A 22,417-nucleotide genomic window follows, 5' to 3' on the forward strand; every position below is an offset into this window, starting at 1 on the left:
AGGGCCAGCGTAATAGAAGTGCGTGGGCGAGACCGTCGATAAGATGTTTATCCTTCGTGCGAGATGGTTTTGGACAGACATGTAAGCAAGTACGCGGCGAAAGCTTTACATTTAAGTAGTTCTCCAGGAAAACCTTCCCTGTAAAGACGGGTCGTTCTGGTCCAAAGTGTCGGGTCTCACGCTTACCAGGCGAATGTTCGGTCAACACAGGAAACACCACAGCGTATCTCTGCATGTGTAAGATTTACCCCGCATCAAACGATAGCGGGGAAAGAGGCAAAGTTGCGGGATTTCTCATATCTATCTCTTAACCTCGAGAGATATAAGTCCGAGTGACGAATCAAACGAGGAGAGACGGACGTGCTGGGTTACATTTTCGGACCGATGATGACGATCAACAGGTTTGATCTTTAGTATCCTGCGTGTGAACTGATCAATGAATCATGTAGACATCTATCCACGTAAACGGTGGGCAACGTGACGGAAAGTAGGGAATGATATGTATTTTGAGAGGAGTCAAAGACAGAGATATCGATTTTTTACTCGCTCTGCATCAAGAATCGTCGACAGACTTCCAGCCAGAGAATATCGCAGCCAGCGTCAGGATCAATACTAGCCGCCAGCTCAAACAACCTTGCTCGTCTCCCGCCATGGCTATCGAGCCATGCTTCACCGCCAACTTCTCTTACGCCTTTCTCGTCAACAATCAGACCGTTTCCTGCAGCAGCGCTCGTATATCTCGCACACGGTGGCGTTCCATGGACAACAAAATCGAGAATACGATTGCGCCACTGCGAAAGCACGGGTGCATAGTGCGCGGGTAATTTATCCTCATGATCTCCACCAAGCAACGTAGCAATGTCAAAAGTGTGCGTTGCAAATGCCCCGTGGTTGCCCATGGGGCCCGGGAACGGGTTGCCAAGGTCGAAGACGTGGAAATAAGTGGCGGGCACGAGGTCTGCTTGCGCGAGACTCAGTGCTGCGGCAAAGAAGCCAATGTCGCTTTCAAACAGACAGATGCGCTGGAGGGCGTCTGCGTCGTTGGCTGCGGAGCTGATACCATACAGATCTAAAAGTGCTGTGCCATTTTTAGGACCCAAGACGTCTTGAGCGATGTTGGTAAAGGCTTCAGCGTGGCCGCTTCTGCTACCGTCTTTGCTCATCATGTTGTAGGATATCCCGCCGTCATACGTAGTCGACCCAATAATCTGCGCTTCGACGGGTTTCGCCCATTCACGCCAGTTTGGAGGAGCCAGTTTGCCTTCTTTTACCAACTGCATGCTCGGTCGCTCAAAGGGAAAATATGTACTGTTTGTACATGGCAGACCGACCCAGGCTAGGCCTCTAATCTTGGATACATCGATGTTTATCATATCATTTGCAATTAGTCTGGCGTCTCTCTCGCTATCGTCAGACTCTTCGGTGATGCGAAGACCCAGTTTCTTCGCCTGCGCGAGAAAATTATCATGATGCTCGTCCGGCATCATGGCAGGCATCGTAACGGGCGTCCCAGAAAACATGATAGCGCGCTTGAACAACGGCGTGTGCATAGTCTGCACGGAAATACTTTCAGCCCCTGCACTCTGTCCGATAGCAGTGATGTTATCAACATCTCCGCCAAAGTCGCCAATGTGCATTCGTAACCACTCGAATGCGAGAACCTGATCGTGGATGCCGTTGTTCTCCGGGACCAGATCTCCCGCGTGGTTGGAGTGCAAGAATCCAAGTGCGCCGAGGCGATAATTGATGGCTACGAATATTATGGGCGTGCTGCGGTGTATGGCGTGGCTGACGAGGTTCTCCGGGTTGTAGTATGGTCGGTTTGCTGACCCTAAAAAATATGCGCCTCCATGAATGAAGACGAGAACGGGTAATCTGGCCGTAGAGTGTATTTCCGCATTATCATCTATGAGCGTCCTGGGTAGGTGTATAGAGAGATTCAGGCAATCCTCGGATTGGGCTTCATCATCTGGGAAGTTGTCTGTTGGAAGCGGAATATTTGCAGCGTCGGATTTGACACTGCCCCATGGTTGGATACTCGAGGGACTAGGAACTGTGGCGTCAAATATACCGTCTTTGTATCTCTCGCTGTTGCTGTTTGATAGGCTTGGACAGAGCTTCGCGCGTGAGAAACGATGGGGGATGGTGCCGTAGGGAAGACCTAGGAGCTTGATGAAGGCATTGTTGTTTTGTTTTAGGCATCTTATCAAGCCAAGCTTGTTATGTCTGATGGTTATATGGGCCATTGTGGGTGGATTGAGGTATGTTCATCTTGTGTGAGGTGTCTGGATACGCCAGTGTAGTCGATCTAGAAGTCGTGACGTCAAGTAAGTTAGGTAGACAGTGCAGAACGAAAAAGGTTATCATGCTCACGTCCACCCTTATTCTCTTAAAAAATTTGACAAAATCGTAGAAAGGTAGAGCCAGGATGAAAGTATTATTGATGTTGCTGTCATCTGCCAGAATGTTATCATTGGCCAAATGTAGTTAGCCGCTTGACCTGACAGCACTTGTACTACTTGCACAAGCAAAGCACATATTGCATTCTAAAGCTCGCGACATCAAGAAACTTTATGCTTCCTGTTCTCAGTTGAACGGGTGAATCTTGTACTATTTCCAGGAATATCAAGACATGGTTCCTGCGTAAGTGATGCCAGAAACCACTGTGCTGGAACTACACTAGCATCACTAGCAGTCTCCAATTATTAATCACGATACATGGATAAACATGTTTGGTGATATAATTGCTTCTATCTTTCGTATTTGGTATCAATCTCGGACAGTTATCTTGTAGCCCCCACTCAGTGACCCGCCAGCCTCTCGGTCGATCGGGTAAGCTGGAAATAAAATTGCCTAACACCAACGGTATGAAGCCCGCTTAGAAACGCTGCTCCTGCTGCAGCACGACTGATATTATTTTAGTTATTATACGCTTAGGTATAGTACTTATAGAGTAAGCGCGATCACTGGCTCTAATTTTCTCTTAAAATAATATTGTGGTGCTGCTGATATCCTGTTGTGAAGATTGGTCGTTTTGGTGGACTAGCCCGCTTGGTCTGGGGTTTCCCGCTTTATCGATCGACCGAGAGCCAGGGTTTGCGTCTTCTCCATGTGGCTAGAACTATGACGGTTAGCCTAGATTTTCATATGAGCATAGAAAAGCTTACCCACCCACCAAAAGCTTGGTACTCTAAGTGATCGAACTTTGTTTTCCTTCGATTGAGACTGTTTTACAGTTCTCGTGTGCAAAATGATCAAGCATTTCCTTCTTGCTTCGCTCACTGTCGGGGCATTGGCTCATCCTGCTGCCTTGTCCGATACAAAGCGCAGCAATGCCACTAACCTCAACGTCGAACTATTGGTTGCTAACGGGCTCTTGGATACAACTACCGATGGTCGCATTGTATTGATGTTTGCGCCTGCTGGAACCGATCCTCTCGATGACACCGATGTCACTTCATCACCCAACAAGATATTCGGAAAGAACGTGTACGGGTTTGGATCGGATAAGGCCGTCACGTTGTCTGGTGGTGGTAACGACAGTACTGCAACTGGAGTCTTTGGTTGGCCAAACCCCAGTCTTGACAACATTGACCCAGGTACCTACAGTGTACAAGCATTCCTCACCAGATACGAGACTGTAACCCGCAGCGATGGATCCAAGGTTAGCCTCCGCTTTCCATGCGGCGACGGTGCGCCAAACGTCAATGGCTTTGGCAGTCTAGTGACACCAGTTACAAACATCACCATATCTGGCAGCCAACAAGCCATTCAACTGACCTTCAACAACATCACCGAAGTCCCCGAATTCAATGGGAAAGAAATCGGCGGATGCAACCAGGGCAATTACGAGGACACAGAGCTTCTCAAGCATATCAAGATCCGTAGTAAAAAGCTAAGCAAGTTCTGGGGACGAGACATGTACGTTGGCGCCAACATCGTGCTACCAGCCGGCTACAATGCCAATGACACAAAGACACGGTACCCCGTCATCTACCACCAAAACCACTGGGCAGATGGTTTTGGTGCGTACAATTACGGCAAAGACGAGACTTTCACCTCCATCTGGAACAAAGGCATCATCCCCGCAACAGGCAGCAAGCCAGAACGGCCAGTTCCTAAATTCATCACTGTCGCCTTCCGCCACGAAGCACCCTACTATGACGACTAGTACGCCGTCAACACCGCAAACCTAGGTCCCTACGGCGATGCCCTAAACGATGAACTCCTACCCTACATCGAACAAGAATTCCACACCATCCGCTCCCCCTACGCCCGCATCCAAGACGGCGGCTCAACCGGCGGCTGGGAATCAATCGCAAACGTAATCTACCGCCCCGACCTCTTCGGCGCCTGCTTCTCTTCCTACCCAGACTCCCTATCCTTCTACCGCCACCAAGACATCGCTCTCTACACCGCTTCCAACGCATACACTCGCGACGATGGCAGCAGCGTCCCCAGTATCCGGACCTTCGTCAACGGCACGCAAGTCATCGAAGCCACCGTCGCGTCCGAAAGCCACTGGGAACTCACCTTCGGCACTGCCTCGCGCTCCTTCAACCAGTGGGACATCTGGAACGCCGTGTTCGGGGTCCAAGGCTACAATAACTATCCACTTGAGCCATGGGATAAGGTGACCGGCGAGATCTACCCTCAAGCTGTGAGTTACTGGAAACAATTCGATCTCACCGAATACATCATTGCGAACTTCAAGTCCACTCGCAATCTCGGTACTGCGCTTGCAGACCGGCTTTTCGTCTACGTCGGCTCGTGGGATACGTATTTTCTCAATGAGGGCGTACAGGAGTTTAGGAACAGGACGGATGAGGTCGGCGGGAAGGGCTGGGCGAATGTTACTATCCTTCCGGAAAAGACACATGGGGGCAATTATCAAGATAGGGATATTTGGGATTATTTGGAGTTGGTGGAAAGTTGGGTGAAGGAGCATGCTCCCGGAGGTCCCAAGCCGCTTTGTGAAGCGTGTACGGCGCCGTCAACGCGTGGCAATGTTTGGGATGAGGTTATCAAGCACGGTGGCCGCAAGGCTGCGGTTCAGCGCCAGGCGGATCCCCAGATTCAAGGTGCCGACAAAGTCTCTGTAGGTCAGGTGGTGAGAGCCAGTGTCGGGCGCTGGGATCCGGGTGTCAAGTTGAGTGCTCAGTGGATTCTGAACAGTAAGCCTGCATACGAAGCATTTGCTGTCCAACAGGGTGCGAATGTGACGTACACGCCGACTGTAAAGGGTCATGTGCAGTTGCTTGTTACGGGGGAGAAGAGGAATTATGCCACTGAGACGAGGAAGAGTCAGAGGGTACTTGTTGGACGGTGAGGGTCCCGGTAAGTATGTCGATTAGTATAGTTGGTATTCCTGTATGTCTGATGAAGTCAATGTTTAATACTCATCTTTTATTCCTCTGCAGTCCTCACTCCTTTATGCTCAGACGACGCTCTTGTAACGCAACAACTGTACATAACGACTGATGGTTCAGTACTTGTGTGAAAACTTCAAGTTCATTCCTTACTTGACGAATCTTTTGGTCGCGGTATTGACACACGTGATTGCAGTATCTCAAGCATATCCTTTAAAGAACCTCACAACATTAAATCACAGTTGAACAGATTTGTTTTCTCGAAAAATCATTTATTGAGAAATCCACTTATCCTGGAATGTCCTCTGCCCTAGCCATAACACCAGTCATGTGACGCCTTTGTGAGTGATGAAATAAGTTAGATAACATAATATGAAGGAAAAGGAAACGCCTGCTTCTCATGACCCACTTCAGAAGCCATGACGGTCTAGGATGGTGGACAGTTCTAGCCTTGGGGCCCTCAACGCGCATGCCAGGAACCAGTGGATAGGATGCTGGTCTTGGCAATTACTAGGACAAAGCATGCCCTTATCCGCTGTGCGGTAACATGTCGATAAGAAAATGAAGGCAAAAAATATGATGGGCTCAAGCTTCGCCAAACAGGCGGGCAGTAATGTCGCCCATGTAGGCCTCTTCCAGCTCATAGTCCTCACCGCCCATGCGATCGATGCCAACATACTCAAAGGCTTCTACGACAATCTCAACGTCGAAGCCCATTGCCACAAAGCGGTCTATTAAGTCCTTATTGTAGCCCCGGTATGCTGCCAGTTTGGACTTTTCTTCGTTTTGCTTGGCTTGTTGAGCCTTCTTCTTGATCGAAGCAGCCGTGGCACCACCGCTGCCTTCTGCGATTTCCTTTTGTGGCGCACCGGCGTACTTGACCGCCCACTCACGGGCCTTGTGCTCAAACTCGGCCGGGTTCCGGATGAGCATGCCAGCGACTTCTGCGTCTTGGGGATCCTTTGGTTCGGGTGTGCTGAGGAGAGATTGGAGCGAGATGAGGGCTGATTTGATGGTCAGGACTGGCGACCATTGGGACGATAGTGTGTCTAGACAGATGGCGCCCTGTGCTTGTTAGGTTTGGGTGGCTCTAAGTAGAAGATCATGGCAGCGCGGGCACTCACTGTCTGTGAACTGACGTTGGGGTGCCAGATCTTGGTGTCGAACTTCATCACAGGCGGACGGAAGGGATACTCGCTAGGAATCTTGATGTCGACAAAGTAGGTGGCGCCCTCGTATGGGGTATCGGGTGGCCCCGTGAACTGGCCGCGCAGATGTGTGAGATCATCGCCGTTTCCTGCGGGCTCGACAATGATTTTGGAGTGCTGGTCGTTTTTGATATCGGCAATCTCCTTGGCAATGCGCCTGCTTCGGTTCGATGCAGCCATGGCAGCGTGGTGGTGGAGTGTGTGCAGTTGAAAGTGAGGCGGGGGGAAGGAGGCAGGGCAAGGCTGGAGGAAGTAGGCAGCAAGTGGGTGGTGGGTGCAACCGGGGTATTTCTAGACGTGAGAGTCAGCCTGAGGCCCATAACGACCGGTGCGGGGAATGCATCGTGAATACGGTTGGAGAGCGTGTTTGGCAATCTGCAGCCATAGACGTATGCTGGGCCAGAATGGGACAAGCAAAACACGCCACCTACCCGTACCGTATGAGAATGAAGGCCAAGTACGTACCCAGTGAAGGGCGCAGGAAGCTCGCCGGCGGGGTTGAAGCTCGACGGCGTGGATCCTCCAGATGGTTCGAGACACAAGCAGTGGATGGGATGGGTGTGTTTGTGTGCCTGTTTGAACGAAGACGTTTGTCAGAAGAAATCTGGTGAGTCTGTCCTTGTCAAGTCTATATAAATGTAGTATGTATGGATTGGGGTTGGTAGAGCTGGGGCTCCAGGCGGTATCGAGTGCAGTGACGCCACAGCGGACTAGTCCCGACCCCCGACATGCACGAGCTTCGCCATCAGCACATCAACACCTCTTACAAACATCCACGGCCTCACAAAGCCTTCATCGTCTTCACCCCCACCACGCGCGCCCGGCCATCCTGTCATTGACCCCCTTCATTGGTATACACGCTTGATCCACTCACTTCTGCCTGAACAGGTGTCATGGTATGTAACATTGCTTCTTCCCCGAGCGGCAACCACGATATGCTGACCACGTCTAGGGTAACCAGCAGTCGAGCGCAGGAGGTGGGCCTCCAGGTGATGATAAGAGCAAGAAAGACAAGGTGTGTACCAACTGCCATCTCAGGCTTGACAGCATTTGCGAGCCCGCCATGTGGTGTCTCAGCCCAGACACTGACAGCCGCCTTGTAGAAGGATAAGCCAAAGTACGAGCCCCCGCCACAACCCACGACCCGCATCGGCAGGAAGAAGAAGAAGGCCGCTGGTCCCAGTGCCGCCGCAAAGCTCCCCACCGTCTACCCGACCGCGCGATGCAAGCTACGATATCTCCGGATGCAGCGCATTCACGACCACCTATTGCTAGAAGAGGAATACGTTGAGAACCAGGAGCGCCTCCGCAAGGCAAAGGCCGTCAAGGAAGGAAATGCGCCCGCCGCATCAACCGCCGGAGAAGGTGCGGAAGACCGGAATGCCGACGAGCGTTCGCGCGTCGACGACATGCGAGGCAGTCCCATGGGCGTTGGCAATTTGGAGGAACTCATCGACGACGACCACGCCATTGTCTCGAGCGCGACTGGCCCCGAATACTACGTTTCCATCATGTCTTTCGTCGACAAGGATCTACTCGAGCCTGGCGCGAGCATCCTCCTGCACCACAAGTCCGTCTCCGTGGTCGGTGTGCTCACAGATGATGCCGATCCGTCCGTCTCAGTCATGAAGCTCGACAAGGCGCCCACCGAATCATACGCAGACATTGGTGGTCTTGAGTCGCAGATTCAAGAAGTACGAGAGGCTGTCGAGCTGCCTCTTCTGCATCCGGAGCTGTACGAGGAGATGGGCATTAAGCCACCGAAAGGTGTCATTCTGTACGGTGCCCCCGGTACCGGAAAGACGCTGTTGGCCAAGGCTGTTGCCAACCAGACAAGTGCTACGTTCCTACGCATCGTTGGTAGTGAGCTTATCCAAAAGTACCTTGGAGACGGTCCCAGGCTAGTCCGACAGCTGTTCCAGACAGCTGCTGAGAATGCCCCCTCCATTGTCTTTATTGACGAAATCGACGCCATTGGTACCAAGCGTTACGAGTCGACTTCGGGAGGTGAACGAGAAATCCAGAGAACTATGCTGGAACTCCTGAACCAGCTGGACGGTTTCGACGACCGTGGTGATGTCAAGGTCATCATGGCCACCAACAAGATTGAGACGCTAGACCCTGCCCTGATTCGACCTGGTCGTATTGACCGAAAGATTCTCTTTGAGAACCCTGATCGTAAGTTGCGACATCCGTTCAAGTATGCCAGTGCTGACCATTATCAGAAACCACCAAGAAGAAGATTTTCACTCTCCACACCTCTAAGATGTCGCTCAATGAAGATGTCGATCTTGACGAATTCATCAACCAGAAAGACGACCTCTCCGGTGCTGACGTCAAGGCGATCTGTTCCGAGGCCGGTCTCATGGCCCTACGTGAGCGCCGTATGCGTGTAAACATGGAAGACTTTAGGACTGCAAGGGAGCGCGTGCTCAAGACGAAGACTGAGGGTGAGCCTGAGGGCTTGTACTTGTAGGTTTGAGACACGAGTTATGTCTTGTATCATATTCCCAGCTTTTAGCTACACGCCAGTGTGCTGGTTGCAGTCAAAGCTTGGTTATCATAGAGCCATAATTCCATGACCAGTCATCTTCTGTGATATGCTGTGGTTCTACATGATTCACGTGAGCTTTCAGTGCGTGTGTTATTGCTATGCTGGAAGTATTCTTGTGCCGGACGATGGAATTACCCAATGCCATGCGCTCTAGTCGCTCCTTCCATCTCCAGGGCCTCACTTCTGACTAATCGTGCCACGTGAGTCAAATCCGGCCATAGCTTCTTTATTCTCCTGGCATTTCACCTGGTTCTCTCTAGAATCATGCGACTTTCATGTGCAAATGTACACCACTTTATCCACGGACACTCAAAGCTCCAGATTCATTATGATGAAAACATCATCGATTCACCCAGATATGTCTACAGGCGCCGAATCAAGAAGCTCAATGTCTGGCCGTGAAGAGCAGAATACCCATTCTGTGGTGAAAGAACGCAAGCACAAAGGCTGTGGGGGGCGGACCGGATGGCGCAAGAGTGAGAGGACGGCGCCAGACTGCTGCCTTAAGGTATTTATACTCACCAACGGGTCCTTTTTGTTCGAGTTCACTTGTCAGCTTCCCTTTCCAGTCAATTGCAACCCGTTTCCTACTAACAAACTTCTGCTTCTAGTTGGTGAGTTGACCAGTCGCCGTCAGTGTTCATGAAAAGTCTAGCCACGATCCCAACACAATCCATTCAGCTTCTTACCATGAGCATTGCGGCCCCAACCTTCAACGCGCTTAATAAGCCTCAAAAGCGCGCTCTAATCTTGCGAGATCAACTCCGCTTCATCGACCCGCAACATCTAAATGGGTTCCTAGAAGGAGTCAGTGAAGACGAGCCACCGACGTACACAAAAGTCAATGGTGTCATCCAACCTAAACTCACCCTGGTCACACTCAAGGCAGAAGCCACACACTTTGACCTTGGAAATGTGTTGCTCCCTGAGGAAAAGAATTCCATCTATCGGGTTCATCTAGTGGTCAATAATGGCCATATAGAGATGCGCGCCGAAGATCCGCTTCCACAAGACGATGACGCTCTTGACTCTGTACCCATTCATGGCTTCATTGCTAAAGGCATGGTGCCTTTGTTCAGGGACAAGTTCCATGCTATCTATTCCCGAATGAACAAGATCAATGAAGCTAGGCGGACAGCTTACAACATGGCGAACCGGGCGCCAACGCCCGTTCATGATGGAGATGTACGTCATAATAGAGTTCTGTTTGTAGCAGTGACACACGGTCGCGTGTTTGGTTATATTGGGGAAAGATTGCTAACTCCTTTCAGACTCTCACAAGACTTAATCCTCCCAAGCGTGAGCAAAGCCAGCCAGCTTCACAGTGTAGGCATATCATTCTTGCACCCAATACCAAGACTAACAAATAACAGTAAATCAGAGTAGGTCATACCAGGTCAAGCAGCATATTTCCAACAAGCGCAAGCGCACAGGTCTTGACACCATCCCCGAAGATACAAAGAGCAGGATATTCGACACCATTCCAAGCGACATCAAAGTCAATCTCTTCAACAGTATCGTGGAAGCCGCCATTCCAAACTTTGACAACGTGATGATGGCATCCTGGAATGTCGTATCCATCTACTCCGCCTGCGGGAGCGACTTCCCCGACCTCCACCGGTCAATTGTTACCTTGAAGAGCGTACTCCAGGATTTCGACGAACCATTCGGTAAACGCGTTGATAGAGAGACCCCGAAGTACCGGCACGGTTTCTGCGGTCGTACACAGGGTGACGAAAATGGAGGTGGTGATGGGGACTGCACACCGGACAAGCATAGACACGACGGTAGAACTCGCTCCATCTCACACGCCCCTGTCAACAATGAGAACGCTGGAGGAATAGTACATCAGCCAGAGAGTCTAAATGTTGATCAGAACATCCCTAAGCAGAAAGACATCGCCGCACCAAACGACGGCACTGAGCAAACCAGTGATGAAGAAAAACCAAACATATCATCCCCCTTCCAACCACCCCGCCCTGCAAATTTGTCAGATAGAGAAGCACGAGAAATCACCCAAGACGCAACACAAACTTCTCACATGAATCCTCATCCTGTTTCCACACCAGTCCCATTCAGCCCCAAGTTCCCATCCAGAAAATGCATCAACACCCGTTTTGCCACACCTAACATCAGACTTCAGAATTTTGGCACGCCAGTATATTCCCGCGAGGACTTGAATAGCAGAGTTTCTCTGCCTGTGAACCATTCAGCTCGTTCCACGCCTGCGCATAGACAGAGCACATTGGGTACGGCGCCTGTGGCGAATATGGTGCCGAATGGGCAGAAGAAGAAGGATGAGAGGGATGAGAGGGATGCGAGGGGCGAATAGTAGATTGCTTACTCTAGTATCTTCGAAAATGGGGGAAGTGAGTGTGGATTTTGGAAAGAATGCAGAGTCTGTAGTTGCAGTACGGTGAAATGTACTCACACATCACCAAGCATTCTCGAATCAAGAAAAAGGGAATCAGTAGGCACGTGAAATTTGTAGTAGCTACATAGTTCAAATGCGGAAAATAATGTAATTTGCTATTTCCATCTACAATGCATTACAGACAATGTCGTTTGCTCGTCCACGCATGCAGCCCAGCGCTGTACACAAAAGGCCGCGGTTCAGGACTTTTTTTTTCAACAAGAGTACGGAGAAAAAGAAAAGAAAAGAAAGAAAGAGATGTCGGTGTATCATCACTCGTTGAAGCCAAGAAGAAGCAAGAGAAAAAGAAAAACGCCTACTCCATGCAAGATCGGCCCAACGGCTCGCATTGGGAAAAAGCAAAACAGAAAAAAGAAGGTCGCTCATTCAAATTCCAGGCCAACTCCCCACTCAAGGTTCTGGGAGACAATCACTTACTTACTCCGTTACTCCCCTCCCCTCTTCTCCCCGTAGTTTACTCACCCACCCCGACTCTCCTCACCCCCCTCATCATACTGACTATGCGCCCTCCTCAACGGACTCCTCTTCTTCTTTTTCCCCGCCCCACCACCGGCCCGCTCTCTACCCTTTGACTGAAGATGCTGCGATGACGGAGATGAAACCGGCGAAAGCGGTTCCTGATTCTGTTCTTCGGCTTTGAGCAAGTCCATTGCGCGATCGACCTCTTCCCACGAGGGGCGACTATCACGGGTTCCGTTGGGGGTAGCGGGACCGGATTGCGTGGCTAGGACTTGGATGCGGGCGGCTTGGTCTTCGGACATGGGGGTTGGGGGCATGTGATCGGGATTGTGGTCGCGGACGGGTGTGGATTGTAGGCTGTCGAGGCGGGGGGAGAGGCTGCTGCCACGGCGGTGGGCGATGGGCGTGTCGGGGATGGGAGAACTGCATTCGGCTTGGATGGGGCTGCGTAGGCCGTCGGTCTCGGCGTCGCTGTGGTGGTCGCTGAGGCCGGCAGAGGTGTCACTCTTCCACATTTTGCGGAAGGTGCTGCGGCGCCGCGCCATGCCTGCTGTGTTGGGTGTGTTGCGTGTTGGCGATGTCTCGAAGAAGCTTGTGTACTTGTTGCCCAGCTGGTGCACAATCGGGACATCTGCACTGGATCCTAGCGTGCCGGACCGTACAAAAAGCACTAAACCAAGGCACAAGAGCAATAATGTGGATTGTACCACAGCCATTCTCTTTTGCCAAACGAGCTCGTCCGCCAGCAAACTCAGCCTCGTGCCAATCTCGCCCATCTCAGACTTTTGTCGCTCCTTCATACTCTCCAGCTCAATCACTGTGCTCTGCCACAACTGATCATACATGTTGCGGAAACTCTTGAGCTCTATCATCACTGTGCTATTCAGGTGATCCAGGAACTTTTCAGTCTTTGCCAGCTGCCGCTTCTCTACTTTCATAAACGCGTCCCGAAGCGCGCGAGACTGCTCCTCAATGTACTGCAGTGAGAGCGTGCTGTTTGCCTCGAGATACTGAAGGCGCTTATGTATCGACTTGAAAAACGACTCTTGAGTGGATGGCGTAGGAGCATTGGGCTGGGTAGCCGAGCCCCGCCCTTGCGACTGCGCCTGTGGAGGAACAACTGTGCCATCACTAGAAACTTTGGCTAATGAACTGCTTGAAGATCCTGACGCTATCGATTCGGTTGAGGAAGTCGTGGGATTGTCATTGGGTGGTGCAGAAGGCGAGGTGACCGCCACGGAATCGGCTGTGGAGCCGTGGACTGGGGATGAAGTCTCGGCCTTGTCCGTTGTCGAAGTTACAGTGGGGGCATTATTTTCTCCAGAAGCTGTTATATTCAAGTCTCTCAAGTTATCCGTAGGGGTTGGCGAGGATGCCGAGCTTTGTTCTGAGGCCTGTTGATTCTGGGGTACATCAGTCATCTGACCACCTGATTGCTCATTTGCAACTGTAGACGAGCCATATGCCTCAGAGGACGGGCTGGGAGGGTCCGGTTCCGTATAAGGTTCGGGAGTACTCTGATGACTGGTTGTATCGACGACCTGTGACGCTGCGAAGCTCGCACCATCGTCCTTGAGAGCCTCGATGGGTATATCCTCTGGAGGCAACGGCCCGCTGTCCGCCGCCGGTTTCTTGACTTCAATACCATCAGCCTCCAGATCATCGTCATCATCAATTCCTCTCGCCTCTTCCTCTTCTTGTCTGAATTGCTCCAACATTGTAGTGCCATGCACACGTAGTAAGCTAAGTGGACAATAGTATTCATTTCCGTACTGCGTCAAAAATTCGACGCGAAGATATCTGGCCCAAATCTGTGGCTCGGTGATGAGAAACGGCTGAATGTCGCGAGAGTTGCGTGCTTCAAACGTCCCCAGAGTCCGCCACTTTTCCATCTTGACAGGATAACGGTCCGACACGCTGACTCTAAAGTGTCGGAACATGGACGAAAAAAACTCATAGTTGGCGAGAACGACAGTATCGACCAGGATGTCGTCGCACAACTCAACTATAAGGAATTTGTTGTCGGCCGAGCATATGTTCAGCATATAGCTGTCCTTGTTTTCGACCAAAATCGAAGAGGAGCTTTTTGCCTGCTTGTTAGCTTTGAGAACAGTGGCAGCGCAGTCAAAGGAGGCGTAGTTGAATCGCTCCTTGCACGTCTTGCCAGCGTCTTTGCTCAGCGCCCACGAACCTGGAGCCACTTTGCCGTCGCCATTCGCAGCCTTCGTAGCCTCCGCATTGTGCCTGGCTTGCTGAAGACCATTTGCCACGCCCCCCTCTTCTGGGCGTCCAAATCCGCTAAAATCAATCGAGATTTCGCCCTCATCGCCAAACGAGTCCAGGGCATTGACATTGACGGGTCGCCGACGAGGAGCTTGATTTGATGCTGCCGGCCTTCCCTGCCCGACATTCTCAGGCGACTGGCCCGCCTTGGCCAGATTCTTCTTCTTCCACTCCTCAAACGACAAAAAGTTTGCATTATCAAAAGGCGAGTCTACCTCGAGCTCTAGCTCCGGCTGCGTGCCTTCGGTACCACTGCTTGCTGTACTTGGCGCGGCGCCAGTCACGTCTGGTTGTGATGATGCGTCCGAGTTGGCGTTCTTTCTCTCCTCGTTTGCGATGCCCTCAGACCCCACCCATATTCCAGGGGCTGGAGTTTGCAGGCCTGCGATGGCCGCCCCTTCAACGCCTGTACCGTTCACAGTGGCCGTCTCTCCTGGCGCCGACCAGCTCGTCTTTGCGCATTGCTGCGGTAGCGTGTGTGTAATGTAGTTGATGGTGCGGTACGGAGAGGTGCTCTCGCTATCGGAGTATCTTCGTGCGGACAGTGGCGAAGGCGAGGGCAAAGGCAAAGGCAACGAAGTGGCTTGCGATGTATGGTGTGTCGTGGCACCTGAATATGCACCAGCAGCGCTTTGTTCAGCAGTCGTCGTCTCATTCGCCGCCGTCTCAGCGAGTACCGATGTGGATGTACTGCATAGCAGCAAAAGGATGGTCCAATTATGGAGCGAGGCGCCGGTCGTGAGCATTGCTTGGGTGCATGTCTTGCGCAAGCAGGTTACAGTGCCAGGTGGCAGAGGGAGGCCTGGGGTAGTTTCAGGTGGCCTGTCCGATATTAGAGATAGATGACATGGGGTACCGCCCAAGTTTCTGGGGGGGGGCAAGTGCAGCCACGGAGGAATACGCGGCGTGAACAGGCGTTCGTGTCTGACACGTGTGGCTGTTTCACCGCTTCCATGGGTGAATTGCTTCAGCACAGCGCAATGTTTAGCGAAGCCAATGACGCTGCCAAGAGCACGACATGAAGGCTTAATATAGCAACTACAACTCTTGCCATCTATCTTGTCATGTGGATTTCGCATCAGATGCATGCATGTACGATTATTGTTTTTGTGTTCTTATACTTCAATCATAAATCCCAAGAGCTTGAGGGCTTTGCCGTGTCACATACAGTACTGAGCCCATTTCCCAACCAAGACCAAAACAAAGGAGAGACATGCAAAGACTCAACCAGAGTGTCGTAGCGTGGCACGCGACACGCTCATGTACAAGATTGCGTGCTGTTCGTATAATCATTCCATCAAGGTTGCCGTCCTACACGTGATCTACGAGCAGGTTATCAACCAAGTCCGATTACCAGTCGTCGAGTCTATGCCCAATCATCCAACCGCCCAGCCAAAAGACATACCAGCCGCCAGCTTGGTCAGGACAGCCCATTGCTCCTCGCCTTCATGCGCCATCGTCTAGTACTCATGTGTATCGTTATGGTGATCCGTGTTGTTGCTGAAAGAAAACGCCATACGAGAGTGCAACAAGTGCCGATGCCCAAACGGTTTCGCTATACTATGGGACCAAGCGTAAAAGGGGTATGTCAAAAAAAAGAAATCCAAGACGAGTAAGAAATGAAGGCAAACATCCAGTGGAAATGGCTGAAGATGAGGAGGTGTTAAAAGAGCCGCGGGAAAAGGCTAAAGAATGAGAAGGGCCAGCCTAGGTGGAGTTGGTTTAGAAGCCTTCGTTGCCTGCGCGGCAGACTTTAGCCTCAGAAACCCACTCCGAAGCAAGGACTTGGTGCGCCGTCAAACGACGGGCGGGTATAGGATCGAGAATTGAGTAGATGACGTTACGACATTGTCGCTAGATGTGTGTTAGCAGCTATTTCTCGTAGCGGTTTGTAAAGAATCATGACTCACTCTTCGCAAAACCTCAATAGGTCGGTATCCCTCCTCCTGTTTTCGATCCTCGAGGTAGCGGTCGAAGAACTCGTCCTCGCCCTTTTGAGCAACACGCCACAGGTGGCGGCCCGTCCTCATGGCCATGTAGATGATACCACAGGCCCACACGTCGACAGCACGGGGATCAAATTCCTTGTCAACGTATTCTTCAGGTGCAATGTAAGGAGCTGAGCCACACAGGCCAGCAGTCATGTGGGCTTCCTTTTCCCAAGCCATACGGAAGCACTCGCCGTTACCAAAGTCGGTAATTTTGATGGAACCGTGGGTTGTCAAGAGTAGATTTTCGGGTTTTAAATCACGATGTGCAACACCCATCTCATGCATGTACTCTACACCGCGCATCAGCTGCTTGAAGAAGCAGTCTGCCTCGGCAACTTCGAGCTGGCCAGCGGCGAGGACCAGGGTATACAAATCACCACCAGAGCAATACTCCATGACTTCACAGTATGTGCCCTTTTCGTCCTGGAGCAGGTCGAGCGTGGTGATGACGTTGGGATGTTGCATGGAGGAGGATATACAAAATTCAGATGTCAGGCGCTTTTGATATCGCTTGGCAGACTCGCCAGGCCTTTGCTTGAACTCCTTGACGGCATATAGTTGTTCTCGTTTTGAGTCCTTGGGATCCTGCTTGTGTGCGACACGAACAATACCAAAGGCTCCGCGGCCAACAACTTCTTGGCACTTGCCGTACTTTTGGACCAACGTCTGGGGGAGGGCGTTGACAGCATTCTTCTGCTCTGCAAGCTTTTCCTTTTCGTTGCGCATAACATCGACCCAGTTGGACATGAGACTCAGCGGCTGGTCCTCTGGAGCCTCGCCCTTCTTCTTGCCCAACATCAAGTTCTGGAACATGTCTGAGAGTTTCTCCTGGCGCTTGGCAACCTTGAGGTGGTGTTCGTGGGAGCCGTCTTCGTTGAGCCAGAAGCGCTTGTAGGGCGCCGTGGGGCCATCCTTTCTGTTGACGGAGCCCTGGCGCACTGGCGGGGGACGGCCGTTGGCAGTCGCGCCATTTGTGGCTTTGACGTCGCCGTTCTTGTCGGCATTGGTAGAACTCTTGATACCCATCATGCTGCTGATGCGCGACGTCATGGTGGGCTTCTTGGGTTTGAGCAGCGCTTCGGCGGCAGCTTGCACACTACTTGCGCCGGAGTGGCTCACAGTGGGAGTAGGACTCGATGGAGTAGGACTCGATGGAGCGACAGGGCTAACGGCCTGTGGAAGAGCCAGAAGTGTGTCTGGTTGGGAGTGGACCGACGATGCAGTCGAGGCCGAGGCCGGGGGAGAGCCGACGGGTTTGGCTGTCGCGGCAGGCGGGCTGGTGGTGGTTGGGGCCGCCATGGTGGTACCTCTTTGTCTGGTGTAGGCGAGGAATGCGCGACACGGCTTCGAGGTAAAGGGTGGGGGGGGCAGGTGGGAGCTCACTGGCAGCAGCGGCGGTGGCAGGAGTGGTAGTGGGTAGTGGAAATAGTAGCAGTAGAAGCAGTAGCGGCAGCAGAGGTTTGGAGACGCAGGTGTCTCGCGGGCAAGAAGCCCAGGGTGAGTTATTGCACGGCGGTCAAAACGGCGTATCTTCGTCGACGGTGGGTGGTGGAGACAAGGTTCGGCAGGTGCGCGTGAGGGGTCTGGAGGCGCAAAAACAGGGTGGCGGCGTGGTCGGGTGGATGGAGTGGGCGTGTGAATAAAAGTAGTCTACGTATGAAGCAAGGCGATGATCAAGGGCGGCGTGTTGAAGCGTGGGAGGTCAAAGGCGTCTTTGAATTTGCTTGCGGTCTCACGGGACACTGGGGAGCCACACAGGGTGGCTGTGCAGCAGATGATGTCGATGGGTGGACGTTGGCCGACGGATCCGCGACTTGCGCACCAACAAAGCCAGCAGCGCAGCGCAGTGAGTAGCAGGCTCGGCGATACGTTTCAACAAGAAGAAAGAAAAAAACCAGAAGGCAGAGCTGGGACGAGTGGCGGATCAAATATTGGCTTTGTGCGAGGGGTACACCCATGGTAGATGGTGCACTGCCCGGCCGTCGTGTACGGCTTTCTAGATGAGGCCTGGCTTGCGGGATTTTCGACATGTTTTATTTTGTACGCCAGTGGTTGCGAGAGCCAGTTGACCGCTGCGTGAGATTTGCAGCGGCCGCCAGCTGCGGGCCATGGGCCATGGACAATGGGCCATTGGCCAAGGCACTGGGTCGCTGGGCCGTGGCCGACAGCTGTTGCAAGCCGACGGCACTGAGGTTAAAGGCGACGACGCATTGCTAACCTCATACTTGTGGACCGCGGATGGTCCACCGAAAACTCTGCCAAGTACTGGGCTGGCCCACGCAATTAGGGATCAAGAGAGCCAGCCGCTTTTGTCGAGATTATCAGATAGTAGGTACATGCTATGTACATACATGGACACAAGTAACCACGCAAGCACAGTGACGCCACTGCCCTTCGCAGCCCTGTCTGTCCCGGAGCATGTCACCAGCATCGTCACCATCATCAGCATCATCATCATCATCATCACAACCACTTGGATTCAGGCACAACCATGCCGCCCTGAATTCCGAGTTCGTCCGATAGCCGTTGGTGGTCGAGTAATTCCGCTTGGATCTACAGTATATATGACGTGCCGACAATGACACTTGTTTACATATTACAAATTAGGCCACAAGAAGCGCAGGTCTGCTTCCAACCCACGCCCATGTCGACACCAACATACGAGGACCCTGTTCTCTGATACTCGTCTCCCTTTGTCCCCATTAGTCTTCCTACTTACATACTATATACGCAGCCATGCAGCCACACTCACACAAACACGGTGCCGGCCTCGTCCAAGCATCCGCCATTGCCATGGCACGCGCGCAGCCAAGCGAGGGGCTGTACGATTAGCAACCCCCGCATCTCAAGGGCGTCGACATGCACACCGCATTTCGCTACACAAGCCAGTCGCAGCCCCCCAGCTCGCAGGGCCTGTCGACACGACAAAGCCGTTGGTAATAAACAACTGTCCGCCACCCCACCACGACGGTCTGACCACTCAACACGCGCACACCGGGGCCTGGCACGCCTGCACGGCCATTGTGATAACTGGCGACGGGCGACGGGCGACGGGCGACGGGAGTCGTTGCATGCAGCTTGCCTTGTGCACGGCCCTGTAATGCTTCCGTCGCCTTGGTAAGAACCGTTGTCTTGGGGCGCTGCAACGTGACCGGCCCGGCCCAGCCAAATGCCACATAGTCAGATACATACATCCAATCCACTACTCACATAGCTACAGGAAGCACCTCGTCTGCGTTTGTCAGCCATGGCCAGCGTGACGGAAAGAGGAAAAAATTGGTCACGGCCACGTCTAGTCTCCACGACTGAGACACGGCTGGCAGTTGGTAGTGGCCAGATGCATGTCTTTTTATTTTTATTTTATTTTTTTTGCCTCGGCATGAGGCATAACCGCGCTTGTTCCTTCTGCACTTGGCCTTGATATTTGCCTCCATTTGCCTGCTCAACCATCGGCTGTTTTGTACCAATCGCTCCTTCCGTGATGACAAACTCACAAACCACTCAACAAGTTTTTTTTCCTTCTCCTTCTTCTTTCCATACGTCGCATGTCCACACACCACCCAAGCCACGGTCCCTGTGCTACCTTCACACCCAACTCACACGTAGCCGCCCACCCCCACTACAATTGCCCGATCCCATCCCATCCTCCGCATTTAACATTGCCTGGACCCTGTTCCAAGACAACCAAGCCCTGGGCCCATATTTTACCATTTGTGTATGGTAGCACCCGTCCGTTCCCAAAAAAACCCCTTGCCTCACTTTTCTGCTCACGGCAGTCGCACGCGAAAGGTACGGGCAGGTCGGGCAACCCGGTGCAACGGGTAAAAGAGTCGTGCCCGCGTATAAGTAAACAGTGGGCCGATTGGCCTGCATGTGTACAAAAATGGATAGTGGGCATGATTGGTTAGAGCAACACATTGCACACCGAGCGTTGGATACTCAGACACACATACCGTGTTTGTGCATGTGTAGTGTTGTACCGTCTAACAACAATATCCTTCATACCCATTCTCAACGGCTGTTCCTGCCATCTCCCACCTTCTGCCACCCCCGCATCTCCTCGCCCCCCTCTGTATCCTCCACAAAAATCCCAAAGTCAACCTTTGTCTTCTTGCTTCCCTTTTGCCCATACAGCTCCTTCTCCAGCGCCTCCGTGTCCGCCCTTACAAGCTGCTTCTCACAGTATCCCGTCCGCTGTCTCGCCGCCCTCGCCATTGCAAACGCTGCACGTAGAGGCGTCATACGATATCCCATCTGCACGAGCGTACTACCGTGCTGCGAATCCAGCCATAGTATGTACATGCTTACCACCCACGCTGAAGTCACAAAGACAAAGAGACCGGATAGCAGTGTCGAGAAACCCCATTCATAAGACGGGTGCGCAGTGTCGGGCAGACAACGCGATTTTCCCTCGAGATACGTCTCGTTGTAGGCGATGGCCTGGTGGCAGTAGCCGAAGTTTGTAACGAGGTCCTGTGCGTCGTACGTCTTGTCCTTGATGGTTACAGGTACGGTCGAGTTGCACGAGTAGGTTTTACGTGAGTTGCGGTCGGGGTAGTCGACGTCTTCGAATGTCTGTGTGTTGGACGTGAAGTTGTAGATGCCTGGTGTTGCGCAGTTAGCGGTGCTGACAAAATGGTGCAGATGGGGGTGTTTAAACTTACAGCCCAAGCTCATAACTTCGTAGAACTGAGCAGTGCGCCCCATTTCATTGATCTCTTTGCCGGAGTACCTTGTTCCGTTGGGAACCTGACAGTCACCTGCAACAAACATCTGTTAGCCCCCCCCGTCACTGATGTCACCTCATCTCGCATCGGCCTATACTTACACATTTCGAGCCGCTGACCCATAAACCACGAGTACTTGTCTTTCACCTGCGTATCCACACACGCTGGCTGGGCAAACGTCTCATTCACTGTCCCCTTGACCATCCACGTCTTCTTCACCGATGACGCCGGCACAATATTGTCCACACCCTCGATATCAATCCACGCCACAGACGTAGCATCGTATCCCGTCATGGCACCAATCACAATCGGCAAGGTGACGATATACGCCGTAGACCACAGCATGTAGAAAAACAACGCCTTGGTCCTCTTACTCTTCGCCGCCCACAACTCAACCATCAACGTCGCAATCGACGTCAACTTGGGCCCCTCGAGCGCTATCCGCTGAAACGTAATAAACGACGCAGGATGCCTCTCAATCGACTTGAGCAGCGCATTGCAAAAAATGATATACGACGCCCACGACGCCAGCAGCTGCAAACCACGTCCGATACCAACGTCCCACGCAATGTCAATGGCCTTGACCTGCGAGAACGTGTACTGCCCAAACGTCGTGTCGAGCGCAAACACCTTTTCCATGCCTGTGATTGTCGAGTTTGCGGGGCGTCCGCCGATACTGCCGCCGCAGGAAATCACTTTATCGAGGAAGAGTGAGGAAAAGGGGGCGCGGCCTGCGTAGGGCGGTGATGTAGCTTCTCCTAGGATAACGAGCGGGACGACTGCCGTGGCGAGAACGAGGGTGAAGGCCAAGATGTGGTTTCTTGTCTTGGACGTCCATTTCCAAAAGGAGGATTTGGCGACGGTGTCCGCTGTCTTTTCTTGAGGCGTGTACATGGTATCGTTGGGCACGAGGTTGTCGGTTGAGGGGACGGATGCAATAACGAGTCTCTCCCCCTCTTTCTTCCCCACGCTGTTGCTACCGCTTGTGTCCATGGCTTGTGTGTGTGTGTGTGTGTGGGGGGGGGGTGTTTTGGACTTCACGATATGCGAAATACACACACACCGCCAAGTGCTCAATCGTAGTGCCGAACAACACTAATGCTTAGCTCTCGCAGCGGAACAATAGACAAATCAAATCAAACTCAATACAAACTCAAAGATACAGAACAAGAAGTAAGAAAAAAAAAGGGAGACATCAAGATACGTATACAGCTACCAAATTGCTAAATACAGCATCCCCCCCCCCCAGCGCAGGACGCCTGAAAAAGCGGAAAATTGTCTTGGTATTACAACCAGGCCATGTCACCTTTCTTCCCATTAACGGGCCGAGTCCCTACAGAATGCAAATTTCCCCTTGCTTCCTTCCTTCTTCCCCCCCCCCCCCCCCCCCCC

At 52.3% G+C, this 22,417-nt stretch overlaps 10 protein-coding genes across 10 annotated transcripts; 5 read left to right on the forward strand and 5 right to left on the reverse strand.

Annotated features, from left to right (window-relative positions):
• Window positions 1-539: 539 nt before the first annotated feature.
• COCVIDRAFT_114612 (hypothetical protein) lies at window positions 540-2,246 on the reverse strand (the record flags this gene model as incomplete). Its single annotated transcript, XM_014695285.1, has 1 exon — window positions 540-2,246. The coding sequence occupies one exon, from the start codon at window positions 2,244-2,246 to the stop codon at window positions 540-542; it is 1,707 nt and encodes a 568-aa protein (XP_014550771.1).
• A 1,004-nt stretch (window positions 2,247-3,250) lies between these two features.
• COCVIDRAFT_31577 (hypothetical protein) lies at window positions 3,251-5,329 on the forward strand (the record flags this gene model as incomplete). The annotated part of the gene is made up of 2 exons (XM_014695286.1): window positions 3,251-4,114; window positions 4,172-5,329. The coding sequence occupies 2 exons, from the start codon at window positions 3,251-3,253 to the stop codon at window positions 5,327-5,329; spliced, it is 2,022 nt and encodes a 673-aa protein (XP_014550772.1).
• Window positions 5,330-5,954: 625 nt separating this feature from the next.
• Window positions 5,955-6,757, reverse strand: COCVIDRAFT_42804 (hypothetical protein; the record flags this gene model as incomplete). The annotated part of the gene is made up of 2 exons (XM_014695287.1): window positions 5,955-6,434; window positions 6,494-6,757. The coding sequence occupies 2 exons, from the start codon at window positions 6,755-6,757 to the stop codon at window positions 5,955-5,957; spliced, it is 744 nt and encodes a 247-aa protein (XP_014550773.1).
• A 713-nt stretch (window positions 6,758-7,470) lies between these two features.
• COCVIDRAFT_42805 (hypothetical protein) lies at window positions 7,471-9,053 on the forward strand (the record flags this gene model as incomplete). Its single annotated transcript, XM_014695288.1, has 4 exons — window positions 7,471-7,473; window positions 7,530-7,592; window positions 7,681-8,755; window positions 8,803-9,053. 4 exons carry the CDS (start codon window positions 7,471-7,473, stop codon window positions 9,051-9,053), a joined length of 1,392 nt encoding a protein of 463 aa, XP_014550774.1.
• Window positions 9,054-9,821: 768 nt separating this feature from the next.
• Window positions 9,822-11,463, forward strand: COCVIDRAFT_114635 (hypothetical protein; the record flags this gene model as incomplete). The annotated part of the gene is made up of 3 exons (XM_014695289.1): window positions 9,822-10,316; window positions 10,403-10,457; window positions 10,505-11,463. 3 exons carry the CDS (start codon window positions 9,822-9,824, stop codon window positions 11,461-11,463), a joined length of 1,509 nt encoding a protein of 502 aa, XP_014550775.1.
• A 560-nt stretch (window positions 11,464-12,023) lies between these two features.
• COCVIDRAFT_31581 (hypothetical protein) lies at window positions 12,024-15,053 on the reverse strand (the record flags this gene model as incomplete). Its single annotated transcript, XM_014695290.1, has 1 exon — window positions 12,024-15,053. The coding sequence occupies one exon, from the start codon at window positions 15,051-15,053 to the stop codon at window positions 12,024-12,026; it is 3,030 nt and encodes a 1,009-aa protein (XP_014550776.1).
• Window positions 15,054-15,371: 318 nt separating this feature from the next.
• On the forward strand, window positions 15,372-15,548 carry COCVIDRAFT_114634 (hypothetical protein; the record flags this gene model as incomplete). Its single annotated transcript, XM_014695291.1, has 1 exon — window positions 15,372-15,548. One exon carries the CDS (start codon window positions 15,372-15,374, stop codon window positions 15,546-15,548), a length of 177 nt encoding a protein of 58 aa, XP_014550777.1.
• Window positions 15,549-16,029: 481 nt separating this feature from the next.
• On the reverse strand, window positions 16,030-17,348 carry COCVIDRAFT_114608 (hypothetical protein; the record flags this gene model as incomplete). Its single annotated transcript, XM_014695292.1, has 2 exons — window positions 16,030-16,161; window positions 16,218-17,348. The coding sequence occupies 2 exons, from the start codon at window positions 17,346-17,348 to the stop codon at window positions 16,030-16,032; spliced, it is 1,263 nt and encodes a 420-aa protein (XP_014550778.1).
• Window positions 17,349-18,406: 1,058 nt separating this feature from the next.
• Window positions 18,407-19,130, forward strand: COCVIDRAFT_20864 (hypothetical protein; the record flags this gene model as incomplete). Its single annotated transcript, XM_014695272.1, has 2 exons — window positions 18,407-18,626; window positions 19,033-19,130. The coding sequence occupies 2 exons, from the start codon at window positions 18,407-18,409 to the stop codon at window positions 19,128-19,130; spliced, it is 318 nt and encodes a 105-aa protein (XP_014550758.1).
• Window positions 19,131-20,309: 1,179 nt separating this feature from the next.
• Window positions 20,310-21,919, reverse strand: COCVIDRAFT_114652 (hypothetical protein; the record flags this gene model as incomplete). Its single annotated transcript, XM_014695293.1, has 3 exons — window positions 20,310-20,902; window positions 20,963-21,058; window positions 21,127-21,919. 3 exons carry the CDS (start codon window positions 21,917-21,919, stop codon window positions 20,310-20,312), a joined length of 1,482 nt encoding a protein of 493 aa, XP_014550779.1.
• Window positions 21,920-22,417: the final 498 nt, after the last annotated feature.

The sequence above is a fragment of the Bipolaris victoriae genome (assembly GCF_000527765.1).
Source record: "Bipolaris victoriae FI3 unplaced genomic scaffold scaffold_168, whole genome shotgun sequence".
In the NCBI taxonomy this organism is placed as follows: domain Eukaryota; kingdom Fungi; phylum Ascomycota; class Dothideomycetes; order Pleosporales; family Pleosporaceae; genus Bipolaris; species Bipolaris victoriae.